The sequence below is a fragment of the Poecilia reticulata genome, linkage group LG12 (genome assembly GCF_000633615.1).
Source record: "Poecilia reticulata strain Guanapo linkage group LG12, Guppy_female_1.0+MT, whole genome shotgun sequence".
Taxonomy (NCBI): Eukaryota; Metazoa; Chordata; class Actinopteri; order Cyprinodontiformes; family Poeciliidae; genus Poecilia; species Poecilia reticulata.
Window position 1 is genome coordinate 99,911 of NC_024342.1, and position 13,592 is coordinate 113,502.

The following is a 13,592-nucleotide window of genomic DNA, read 5'->3' on the forward strand; positions in this document are numbered from 1 at the left end:
CAAAACAAACATGGATGTGGCACATTAAAAACCTTTTAAGTGTAGACAAAAGTCTGGTTCATGTGGATGTATTCAGCAGCAGCGTTGTATAATTAGGGTCTTTCTGGAAACTTTGCTGAATATTTTCTTTGCTACAGCATTAGGGTAGGTTAAGGGTTGTTACGGTACCTACGTTTTGCTGCTATGATTATCAGTCTCAGACTTGGCCCCACCTTCTTTTGTGAGATTGTTAGCCACATTAGGTTTAGGTCAAAACAACTGACTTGTGTGGAAATGACATTGCAGTGCTTTCCAGATTAATTGGCAGAAGAAATAGTTCCTTTGTGGCAAACTACTGAACCTTCTGCTTTTCTAGCAGTACTAGAAAAAGCATTACTAGAAAAGTTATTAATGCACACGCTTGTCTTACTTGTACCAGTAAAGATCTAATATACTGTTAGTCCTGAAAGTTTGGGTGCACACAGCACAGTAACAGGGTTGTTTTTGTGGACTTATTGGTAACCATGTGGCACTGGCTGTTCCCATGGTAGCACAAGCAGGGATTTAAAGGCACCTCGTGGTGCTTTCAGAATGACTTGCATGTCCCTCTGAGGTGCTTGTCTCTCCCCCCTTCTTTGCTTCTAATAAATCCCTTTGCTTAAGTATGTTCTTTGAAGTGCGCTACTCTGCCCCTAATTTGTGTTAAGATTATCCCATTAACTGTGTGAAGGTCACAAAAAAGTCAGCAGATCTGAAAACTTCTAATCTCATAAATGTCTGCACAAAAGATGTGCTGACATCTTTTGTGCAGCACACCAAAATTAAAAATGCTTGTTAACATGCCAAATCTTTACACACAGTGTTAGCATTGCTAACACTGCTAACATATTGTTAGCATTGTTAGCATGGTTTGTTCTGTTTTCCTTTGAAGACCGCAGTGTTTGGTGATGACAGGGTATCCCAACTCTCGTCCTGCTCTCCTGGATCTTGTTCACACCTTTACAAAGAACGTTGGCCTTATGATCTGTGGCCATGTCCGCATGGTGAGTTCTGTTTTTTTTCCTTTTTTCGTGTTTCTAAAGATGAACTGGGGGAAATTATTGACGATTGAAAACTGTAAGTATGTTCACAATAAAAGCTTGTGAACGTACTTAATGTTTTGGACATGTAATGGAACGGGCTAATTGTCACTCTAAACAATCACATCTATTAGCAGGAATGTTGGTGTGAAAGGAGCAACGTTCCCAGTCCTGCTCGGTCGTTCGACTCCTTCCACCACAAAATGTCAGCTTTTATTTTCACAGTAGTGTTAAGTGATTGAAATTGTTTAAAGATTGTTAATGACTCTTGATCTGAGGACGCGCTCTGCTGCTGGCTATGGTATCGTTGCTCCAAGTTTTCTGCTTGATCAAAGTTTCCTGCTGTCATGAATCTAACTGACAGCTGAAACATGGGAAGTTTTAAGGTGAAATAATACAGCATCCTTGCAAAGAGTCTCAGAGAGCGCTGGGTTCTACTCTTTTCACTTTACTATATTTTTTTTCTTTTTCCATTTTGATTTTATATAATCTTTAAAACTGTTTCTAAGATGGTTGAATCAAATCAAACCTTATAGTCAGCTCTGCTGTCCACTTACCTCCATGTGTGACATAAATCTCAGCAGGTCTGGGGTCTTTGTAGATGTTCTCGTGTTACCCAGATTTTTGTGAGCATGCAGAGGGTGGAAAAACAGATGGAAAAATATTGGGGGCCAATCCAAAGGAGAAGATGATTAAGTACAACGCTCCCTCTAAAATCTTTGCCAACCAAATCTTTGTTCTTGCTTCATCCATGTTATTCTACCTTTCAACCGTATGGACGGTTTGTTCTCATGGAAGTGAAAGACATTTGTTCTCACCATGTATTGAATAAGGGACTGGTGGTCCCTGTCCTCTTTGACCTCTGATATGAAGGAAACTAGACAATTCTGGCGCTTTCTGAATGTCTGTTTTAATCTTTGACTCGACCTGTAGACAGTTGCTTTAAACTTCCAACAGAAATTTGTCATTTGTTATAAACGCTATATAATAAGATCTGCTGTAAACCTGTTGCCACTGGAGCTGCACTGTCTACAGTGGAGTTTGAAAAGCCTTCATGTTTTAGTTTTCCACATTTCAGAAGTTTTGATTCAAGTGACAATTATTTCTGATCTCTCAGGGAATCCGAGGGAATAATTGATCAGGTGTGATGCTGCAGCAGGGAAACTGTTACAACATACAGGATAATGAGACCTCTGCAATAAAAACATCAGTTATCCATAATTGTAAAGAAGTTGTTGTGTTTGCATGCTTAGCAAATCCCCTGCTGCACATAAATGTTTCGCAACTGAAAGGCCTTGTTGAGCAGATGAATGCAGCCTCTGTGCTGTTTTCACTGGCAGCAGCCTTCTAGCTGTGGTCTCTTGTTTGCTCTCCTGCTTGGTTCTGTTGCTTCCATTAGGTATGAAAATGAACTTGGCTCAAGTTAAATGGCATAAACATTCCCAGCTAATAGCATTACACTTTCCTGGCTGAAGAGCTGGATTGTTGGCCCTTCAGCGGGTTCACCCGCCCTTCATTTAAAAAAATAAAATAAATAAAAAAAGTCTAAATTAAGGTTAATTCATAAAATCATAATTTTATACTGTTTACATTATATGTCACATTAATTTGCAACATCCCATTAGTTTTTCCATGAGCCATAACTTTGAGCCGAAGGGTAGATTAGCTCAGTATTTAATAAGCACAAGATGTCTACATGGAGTTATGCATCAGCAGTGATGAACGGAAGGTTCTGTTGTTTTCCAGCAGGGCTATAGAAAGCCAAACTTCAAAGACCTTGCAGCAGATCAGTCCCGGTACCAGCGCTGGCTAATGAGGAATGAGACCAAGGCCTTCTATACACCAGTGTTTGCTGAGGACCTGAGACAGGGTTCCCAGTACTTGCTCCAGGTGAGAAACTAGTTCAGTTTTCCTAGCCTCTATTTGTCTGTGTGCAGCAATTCTTGAAACATTACCTTAAGGTTTGCTGTATTGGTTCTTTAACCATTCCAACAAAAATGCTGGTGTTTTTATATACTTATTTCCTAAGATGATAAATAAATAAAGCCTTGACATAATTAAGGAGTTGGCTAAAGTGAGTGTCAAGAAAGTCACTGAATGCATTTGGATCATTTTTTGTTCCCCAAGACAAAAATGGCAAAATGAATGCCAAATATTTATATCCAAAACATGAGGTACATATGCTTAAGGAGGCAGCTAACACCTAGCACACAGTGCTAACAGAAGCAGAATACTGTTAAACCGTTGGCCAGGACGTAATTATCAACACACTAAATTCATGTCTAAAATTAATGCTCTTATTTTAGCGTTATTAGCAGCTTACCACTTTGCTGTGTCCCTCATTTCCATAGAGATAAGAAATTGACCCTAAATCAGGCGACGTCTTTCAGAAAATCCCTCTTGACACTGGCGCAGGTTGCTGAAGTACTCATGTTCAGACTTTTCCCACTGCGGGAACATTCCTGAGAAAAATAAAATTTGACAAGACACTTCAAAGAGGCTCTGATGCCGGGGGCAATATAAGGAGTTGTGTGTGCTAATACGGGCTGTAATTGAACATTTTGACTCACTGTTTGTAACTTCAGCATAAGTGAACTTGGACTACAAAATTACTGCGAGGAAAAAATAGTAAATTGATGGATTCACAAATTTGATTTTCTGAAAGTCATGACCTTGTTTGGCAGTTCTACAGCAAATGCGGTGACATCATAGACAAGAAAAATGTTATAGGCAAAAGAGAAAAATTAACAGACTGAAAAAATATAACCCAAAAAAATATAAAGATATCTACAGAGAACCGGGAGAAAATAAGTAAAAAAAATGTTTTACTTCTATGCATCCACAGTACACAAAAAATGTATTTAAGGGACAAAAAAGTGGATTTTCCATTATATGTATCCCCCTTAAGTCCAATTATTAAATCCTAGCAATTTTGAAGGTTATTTTTAATGGTGAGTCATCAGTAGTACTAAACCTTCGAACTCAAATGCTAAAGCTGAAAATGACTAGTCCATGTATTAATTAGGTTAATCCACAACTTGCCCCCAAAAAATAAGCATGTAACTGAACACTGCTTTCATTCGAAAGAAGCATTTCCAAACTTGTTGCTCAAAAATAAATGTTTGTTATACTTTGAAATGGCAGTTTAGTGGATGGCATACAGTCTAAACCAGCGCTTAGCTGCTGCCGCTGGTTTAGGTGCTACTGCCTAAACCAGCGGCAGGGGGCGCCGGTGGAAATTTTTTCAAAAGGGGGGCGCTAGGATTCCTTTGGGGGCCGTTTGTTCGAAGGTAAACTTTCCACCTTATATGCACAACAATACCAGTTTGAGCAACTTGCTGAAACTGTGTTGTGTAACATTAAAACATGCATAGCTGCAACCGTATCGATGGTAGCTGCTCTTCTCCTCAATGTTTGTAGCTTCTTGGCGCAGCTCCGCGCTCCTGCTACTGGTAGCTTCACCGCATCAGTTCAGCGTTACACCGGCTGATGACGTTGATGTGATTCACTTGTCTGGTGTCTGATTTTCAAATATTTTATGTTTTATTAAGGATTTTTGTACATATGTTTTGGCAGTGCCATGATCATGTCAGAAAGTGTTTTAATGTTTGTCTGGATGCTGCCCTCATCCATGGAAGGACAGCAGAAAATTGCTCTTATAAACATGTCACGATACCCTCACTGTGTATCGCTCAGAAAAATGAACCCATTTATATAAAGAAATTCCTCCATGGGGGATACTTTGATAGAGAGCGTGATCTGGTATGAAACGGTAGCACCACAGCACTTTTTAATTTTAATCATCAGAATACCGGAGTTTCAACACAGTTTCAGCAAGTTTGCTTTTCTCGTGATTCCCGACAACTCCACGGGTTAAAAAAAAAAAGACGAAAAAAAAGTTTTGCACGTTGCGCAAAACTTTGAAACAGGAGTACCGTGACATAGAATGGAGCAACGAACTATTAATATATAAATCAATAGACAGGTCTATATAAAGATATAATCCATGTTCCTGTCCCATATTTGTATGGCATTAAAAGGATTTGGAACTTTTGTTTTTCTACTGAAAGCTCTGGTTTGCACAATAAATTTTATGGATGATACTCTGATGTCCCATTCTCCTGAAGGCAGCACAGAGCTGCACCACCAGAAACTCACAGAAACACTGAAGAGAGGAAGAGCTATGATTGACATAGTTGGAGTTCTATCCATGCTTTAATGTTACAGAGCTCAGTCTTTTTGCAAATAGTTAAAAATTTAAACTGGCATTGTTGTACATAGCTTTTAGCTGGTCATTTTGTGTAATATTTATCTAGAAAATGGCACAGAACAAGAATACTTTTTCCACTCTGATTGGCTGCTGTGGGGCCTATAATTTTAAGTTGAATGTCCATTCATTGCATTTTTCTGACGCCTGTAAAAATAATTTCTATTCGCATTTTTTTTTTTTTTTCCTCTGGGAAATTATTTTGACAATAACTCCAGAAACTACCATAAAAATCAAACATCAACAATAATAAAATTATATTCAGTGCAAAGTAGCCTCTTTGATGGGGGCGGTAAGGGACCTGGATAATGAATGGATAGGGGGGTGCTGGCCCAAAAAAGGTTGAGAAACACTGGTCTAAACCAATGCAACCAGTCATACTCGTAGTGCTTGCTGCGGTTCTGTCTAAAGCCACATAAAAGTGAGGGTGATGTTCAGCGATTTGAACTTTTATTCTTTCAGGCTGCGGGTCTGGGTCGTCTCCGGCCAAACACACTGGTGCTTGGCTTCAAGAATGACTGGAGAGATGGTGACATGATGAATGTGGAAACTTACATTAATATGATCCAGTAAGTAGGAGCACCTAAAGCAATACTTACATTACAGGTCGATTTTGAACTGAGGCTTTTTTTTTTTTATCAAGACTCAATTTTACTAGGCTTTTTTTTTTTCTGACTATAAATAATCAAGACACATGACACTTGATATTATTGATGCCATACTTATCATCAAAAACTAGTCAGATCTCACCAGAACTCCCATTCCTCAGAGCTGGAGCGCCGATCTCGCTCAAACGACATGGCTCTCTCTCTTTCCCTTCTTCTGACCACATTAAGAGAAATGGACCACACCCTGTCCTCCAAATCTGCCCCCTCTGCTCTGTCATTTCGCCATCCCTCCACTGGAATGGCAAGAATGGCATTATTGATGCCATTCTTTGGTATCTTGCTTCTTTTTACAGCTAGATAAAGATTATCTTTTTACCCCTATTAATAAAGGGGGCATTATGGGATAATTTGCTTCAGTTAAAAAAACAGGTGCACCAATCAGAATTTTTTGGCAAATTTCCAAACCCCAGTTTTTGTAAAGCTTTGACCTGCCAACTCCCATTTCACTTTTGCAGTTATTGTATCAGAAGATCATCAAAATGGAGAGCAGCTATGGTTAAATGTGGTTAATATTAAAACAAGTAGAAAACAAAGTAGGGTTGAAGGTGCAGGAAGAACAGTACAGCTCTTGTAATAATGCAATAGGTAGCAATTTTTTCTCGTGACTGAAGCTTGAGATTGTGTATGAAAGACTTGGACTAAGAGTTCATGAAGGGTGGGGATTTTAAGTCTAGACTAGACCTCACAGTTAGAAATAGTCCTGTTCTGCATCAGTGGAGCTAATTAATGTATGTATTAAGTTATGGACTCTCAGATTTTGTTTTAGATTTTTTTTTTTTTTTTTTTTATGTAGCCGTGGAGGCAGACATGCTACAGTGTTGGGTTTAAATCAGTTTTGGGTTTTTTTCTAAGGTTTTTTTTTTTTGTGCTCTACTTGCCTTTATTTCACAAGCCCAGTGATGGCTTAATGCAGTCAATGACGCTCTTTTCTGACACCATGTGTTGATTTTTTTTGGCCTCCTCAGTGATGCCTTTGACTTCCAGTATGGTGCTGTTATTCTGCGGCTGCAGGAGGGGCTGGATGTGTCTCATATCCAAGGACAAGGTATCAGACCCCTGCCACTAGAGCCTCTTTATAAAAAACTTATTCCCTATTCCCCATATGGCCAGTATGAACAAGGCATTCAGAATTAGACACAAAATAATGAAATCCCACCCATCACACATTCTTTTAAAATTCTTTAGTGTTGTCTATGTGCAACATAGCGCAAATTTCTAAATAGGCATGTCTAAAATTTAGAGGAAGCTTTACACACAATCATGCCTTTGCATGATTGTGGAAACATCATGCAAATGCATTTCTGGCTGGAAACATGCAGCTAACCCCTGACTGGAGCTTCCACTTGAAGACCTTTTCAAAAATAATCTGGGAATATCCATTCTGACTTTAGTTGAGCTGAACTTGGGTAATTGGCAACAATTTGATTGATTACTGCCACTTACTGTTATTATTATTATTATTATTATTATTATTAGTGGACCATGAAAGCATCACAGCAGCAAAAAATACTGGCAAAAATAATAATCCAATTGCATATTTTTTCAACTTTAACAATCATTTGACCTTGAGATGACGTGTTGGGAATTAGCTGAACTGAATAAACTGAACCAAATGTGAAAAGTTGAAAATTATTTAGTTCTCCATGTGATACTTATTCTAATGTAAGTATTTTGTTCCAGCTTCTGCTCAATCTGTGCTCTAAATTGCTGTTTTTGCCAGATGAGTTGTTGTCCTCCCAGGAGAAGTCTTCAGGAGCGAAGGACGTCATTGTGTCCGTTGACACAAGCAAAGACTCGGATTGTGATTCATCCAAGCCATCTTCAAAGACAACCAGCCTGCAGAACAGTCCAGCTGTACAGAAAGGTCAGTCAGCTCATTTCCTGCAGCTCACACAGGAAGCTGCTGTAGATGAGACATGGCAGACGGGAAATATTACAAGGCAAATTATTACACGTGTAGTTCTTTAGTGTGTTATGTGTGTTTGTAGTAAAGCTTTTCATTTGGCTAATCAGTTCAACCCTATTGCGAGAAAGCTCTGCTAATCTCTAACCCCCTTTGCGTACACTAAAGCTCTGCCCAGACAGGAAGTGGCCTAGAGACCTAGAACCCCTCGCTGGGCTGACTGTTTGCTTCACAGATGTTTTTGGCAACACTGTGTGTTTGTGTATACATGTGTGGGAGATACAGTCATATGAAAAAGTTTGGGCACCCCTATTAATCTTAATTATTTTTATCTCTAAATATTTGGATGTTTGCAACAGCCATTTCAGTTTGATATATCTAATAACTGATATACACAGTAATATTTCAGTATTGACATGAAGTTTATTGGACTAACGGAAAATGTGCAGTACGCATTAACACAAAATTTGACAGGTGCAAAAATATGGGCACCTCAACAAAAAAGTGACATTAATATTTAGTAGATCTTCCTTTTGCAAAAATAACAGCCTCTTGTCGCTTCCTGTAGCTTTTAATGAGTTCCTGGATCCCGGATAAAGGTATTTTTGACCATTCCTCTTTGCAAAACAATTCCTGTTCAGTTAAGTTTGATGGTCGCTGAGCATGGACAGCCCACTTCAAATCATCCCACAGATGTTCAATGATATTCAGGTCTGGGGACTGGGATGGCCATTCCAGAACATTGTAATTGTTCCACTGGATGAATGCCCGAGTAGATTTGGAGCGGTGTTTTGGATCATTGTCTTGCTGAAATATCCATCCCCGGCGTAACTTCAACTTCGTAACAGATTCTTGAACATTATTCTCAAGAATCTGTTGATATTGAGTGGAATCCAGGCGACCCCCAACTTTAACAAGACTCTCAGTGCACTGGCCACACAGCCCCAAAGCATGATGGAACCTCCACCAAATTTTACAGTGGGTAGCAAGTGTTTTTCTTGGAATGCTGTGTTTTTTTTGCTGCCAGACATAACACCTTTTTTTATGACCAAACAACTCAATCTTTTTCATCAGTCCACAGGACCTTATTGCAAAATGAAGCTGGCTCGTCCAAATGTGCTTTTGCATATCTCAAACGGCTCTGTTTGTGGCGTGCTTGCAGAAACGGCTTCTTTCGCATCACTCTCCCATACAGCTTCTCCTAATGCAAAATGCGCTGAATTGTTGAACGATGCACAGTGACACCATCTGCAGCAAGATGATGCTGCAGGTCTTTGGAGGTGGTCTGTGGGTTGTCCTTGACTGTTCTCACCATTCTTCTTCTTTGTCTCTCTCATATTTTTCTTGGCCTGTCCCTGTGGTCTTCCATTTCCTTACTATGCTCCTCACAGTGGAAACTGACAGCTGAAATCTCTGATACCTTTTTGTACCTTTCCCCTAAACAACTATGTTGAACAATCTTTGTTTTCAGATCATTTGACGCCACTCTTCAGAGGAGATTCAAATAGGAGAACATCTTGCAATAGGCCACCTTAAATACCTTTTCTCATGATTGGCTACACCTGGCTATGAAGTTCAAAGCTTATTGAGGCTACCAAACCAATTTTGCATTTTAGTAAGTCAATGAAACGTAGTTAAGGGTATTCAAATCAATAAAATGATGAGGGGACCCAAATCTTTGCACCTGTCAAATTTTGTTTTAATGTATATTGCACATTTTCTGTTTGACCAGTAAACCTAATTTCAATACTGAAATATAACTCTGTCCATCAGTTATTAGATATAACAAACTGAAGTAGCTGTTGCAAACATCCAAATATTTAGAAAAAAAAAAATTAAAATTAATAGGGGTGCCCAAACTTTTTCATATGAGTGTATAGCAACAGTGTAATGTAAAAGTGCCACCTGTAGAGCTGAAATAGTCACACAACTGTTCCCATAGTGTTGCACACAGTATGCTTTTGCTTTTATTAAGACTAGAAAGTTCAGAATCTTAAGATATTACTATTTTTTTCAGTACCGTTACCGTAGGATAAATTGACAAACTTTTGTCTTTCCATTTTCAAAGTAGTAACAATTTGCAGTGCCTTGAGAAAGTGTTGTGTTTATTGCTTCACCTGTAATTCTTATCCTGTCATTCAAATGTATTTTTTTGAGAAATGTAAAGATTATGATTTAAATGTTTGTCCAATGAGACCGTGTCATTGGTCCAAGCAATCAGAAAGCACGAGGTGGGGTCCATCACAGGGCAGCACTAACATGCACACCCACGTACACACAGAACACACAGACTTTACATTAACTTCCATTCATTACAGCCTAACCCTAAACCTAATCATTACATACCTAACCCGAAAACAGCATTTTCCCTCTTGGGGACCAGGATTTGTCACCACAATGTAGACAGGCAAGGATATGAAAACACGGTTCACACGCACACATAGGCCACTTTAAGAGAGTAGTTATCCTAATCTGCATGCTTTTGGATTTTGGGAGAGAATCTAACGTACTTTGTGTGAACCAAACAGGGAGAACATAGAAACTTAGCACAGAAAGGCCCTTCAGCAATGAGGCATGTTTAGGAAAAATCTTTTTCGTTTTGGGATTCAGCGATACACTGAATCAATCAGAGAAATGCACATTTGTCTTTAGATATTTTATTTAGAAAATCAGTAAGTATCAGATCAGCATGTGAGAAAAGAAGAATAAGAGAGAAGTGAATCTTAAAACACGCAATTCTTCTTGTACATCTCTTCACACGGTGCCTTCCACCCATCTCTCTCCTATAGGGAACACTCCTCTCAGTTTCTCCCATTTCTGGTTAATTGATACCTCTGTCCCTAAATCAGACCTGGTTCAAAGGAGTTTCAGTTGGACAAGGAAGAAATACATCTTCACTGAAACCTCCGTTTTCAGTTCCATAAGAAAAAACACCTGCTCCGAAACCTTTGTTGTTAGCTCATTCTTCCAAGTAATCAAACCTAAGTTTTATTTTCCATGACAGGCTAATAGTGCCAACAAGTGTGCCACTCTTCTATCATAAAGCCAAGCATGACTTGTTTCACTTACTTGCCCCAGACCAAAACATTGATATAAAAGCAAGCCCCTTGTACTACGCTGCGTTTTGCTTCCTACAGAGGGTGTGCGCTCTTGGTTTTTGAAAAATGATTGCTTCCTCTAGGTGTAAACTCTGAGGGTTTAAATTTTGCCCAATTTCTAACGTCTGCTCGTGGCTTATGTAATGGAATGAAGTTTACTGGAAATTGCCTGAAGAGCTGAAAGAGGCAGTTGATATTAATTCAATATTTGTAAGCGTGGCCAACATGGTCTGAACGGCTTTGTTCACGTCCTCCATTACCATTGCAAAGCTACAGGCAGACTACAATTCTAAAACGTCACAGAAAATCAGTGTCATTGTTCACAACCCCTCCTTCTGATTGACCCAGTCAAAATTCTACTGGAGGAATCGAAGTCAATGGGAGAAAGCCCAGACTGTGAAATGAGTGGAATTGCGTAAGAAGGCACTAGCCAGGCTAATGTCCAGATGAAAACCATTTGAAATATTTTTGAGTAGGGTCGTTAAAGGAGTAAAACATCCAGCGTTAGTTGAGCCAGTTTGTCTTGAATATATTCTGTGAAAACCCAAACAAATTAAATAAATAAATCCTAAGATGGAGTGGCTTTCAACAAATAAGCAATTTACCCCTGGGGTAAATATAACATATAAAAAATATATATAAAAATATAGCTTTACCTTTTCAACTTCAGAAGCAACATACAGTCATATACTCTGATTTAGAATAGAATAGAATATACTATATTTAGTATATTCTATTACTAAATATAGTATAGGGACAGTGGGAACGAGATTCCCACTGTCCCTAACTCCCATCCAGCGAAACCACAGCCAAGGGAACGGGCTTGGCAGAATCAGCGTGGAAAGAAGACCCTGTTGAGCTTGACTCAACAGGGTCAAGCTCAACATATATAGTATATACTATATATAGTATATTCTATATATAGAATATACTATATATTCTATATATAGAATATAGTATATTCTATATATAGAATATAGTATATTCTATATATAGTATATAGAATATACTATATACTAAATATAGTATATTCTATTCTATTCTAAATCAGAGTATATGACTGTATGTTGCTTCTGAAGTTGAAAAGGTAAAGCTATATTTTTCTTATTGCCTATGTTGGATATTCTCCTTTCAGAATGTAAATGGCTTGTGCTTGTAGAATGCTTCCCAGAGGACTCCAAAGCGCTTCACATCAGTCATTCACACACTGATAGTGGCTAACTCCTGGATAGTAACCACAGTTGCTCTGGGTCAGTCTGACAGAGGCAAAGCTGCCGTGCAACTCCATGCAAGTACGTTGCATGGAGCCTCAGGCAGACAGAGTAGGAACTGAACCGGCAACCCACTAGTTGCGGGACAATCGCCTACTAACGAGGTCACATAAATTAATTAGTACCAAAACGGAAAGAGCCACACATATAGGTGGTCATAAAATTCGAATAGCATGAAAAGATTTATTTAAGCCAGTAATTCCATTCAAAAAGTAAAATTTGTATATTATAATAATTCATTACCTACAGACTGATATATTTCACATTTATTTATTTTTGTATTAATGATTATTATTGACAGCTAAGGAAAACTCTAAAGTCAGTATCTCAGAAAATTTGAATATTGTGAATAGGTTCAGTCTTGAAGTACCCCTGGTGCTTCACACTAATCAGCTAATTAGTTCAAAACACCTGCAAATGATTTTAAATTGTCTCTCAGTTTAGTTCTGTAGGCTACACAATCATGAGGATGACTGCTGACCTGCCAGTTGTCCAAAAGATGACCTTTGACACCTAGGACAAGAGGTCAAGACAGAAACATCATTGCAAAGAGGCTGGCAGTGCACAGAGCTCTGTGTTCAAGTACATTCGTAGAGAGGTGAAGGGGAAGAAAGATGTGATAGAAAAAAAGTGGATAAGCAAGTGACCACATCCTGGAGAAGATTGTGAAACAAAACCCATTTAAAAATGTGGGGAAGATTCACAAAGAGTGGATTGCAGCTGGAGTCAGTGCTTCAAGAACCACCACACACAGGCAAGATATGGATTTCAGCTGTCGCATTCCTTGTATCAAGCCACTCTTGAAAAAGAGACGGCATCAGAAGCGTCTCAGGTGGCTAAAGACAAATGGAACTACTGCTGGACTACTGCTGAGTGGTCCAAAGTTATGTTCTCTAATGAATTAAATGTTGCATTTCCTTTGGAAATCAAGGTCCCAGAGTGTAGAGGAAGAGAGGAGAGACACAGAATCCATGTTGCTTGTGTTCCAGTCAAAGTTTCCACAGTCGGTGATGGTTTTGGTTGCCATGCCATCTGCTGGTGTTGGTCCACTGTGTTTTCTGAGGACCAAGGTCAACACAGTCATCTACCAGGAAGTTTTAGGGCACTTCCTGCTGCTGACTAGCTTTATGGAGATACAGATTTAATTTTCAAACATGATTTAGCACCTGCACACAGTGGCAGAGCTCTGGTCCTGTTCTTAATGGTCCAATTAAGAACAGGACCATAATATCCCTGTTCTTAATTGGCCAGCAAACTCACCTGACTTTAACACCAGGTGAGTTTGCTGCCCAATTATAAAATCTATGACATTATGTCAGTGGTTCCA

The 13,592-nt window shown here is 39.0% G+C and overlaps 1 protein-coding gene across 4 annotated transcripts in view; it reads left to right on the plus strand.

Annotated features, from left to right (window-relative positions):
- LOC103473108 (solute carrier family 12 member 2) overlaps nucleotides 1–13,592 on the plus strand; it is an 81,829-nt gene that overhangs the window by 47,285 nt on the left and 20,952 nt on the right. For 2 of the 4 annotated variants that reach the window (XM_008423065.2, XM_008423068.2), the window contains exons 16-20: nucleotides 911–1,022; nucleotides 2,808–2,948; nucleotides 5,788–5,894; nucleotides 6,959–7,038; nucleotides 7,714–7,857. In XM_008423065.2, the coding sequence (XP_008421287.1) occupies nucleotides 911–1,022; nucleotides 2,808–2,948; nucleotides 5,788–5,894; nucleotides 6,959–7,038; nucleotides 7,714–7,857 (584 nt within the window). Of the gene's footprint in view, nucleotides 1–910; nucleotides 1,023–2,804; nucleotides 2,949–5,787; nucleotides 5,895–6,958; nucleotides 7,039–7,713; nucleotides 7,858–13,592 lie in introns of all 4 variants that reach the window. The other 2 variants (XM_008423064.2, XM_008423066.2) reach the window with 1 other exon arrangement.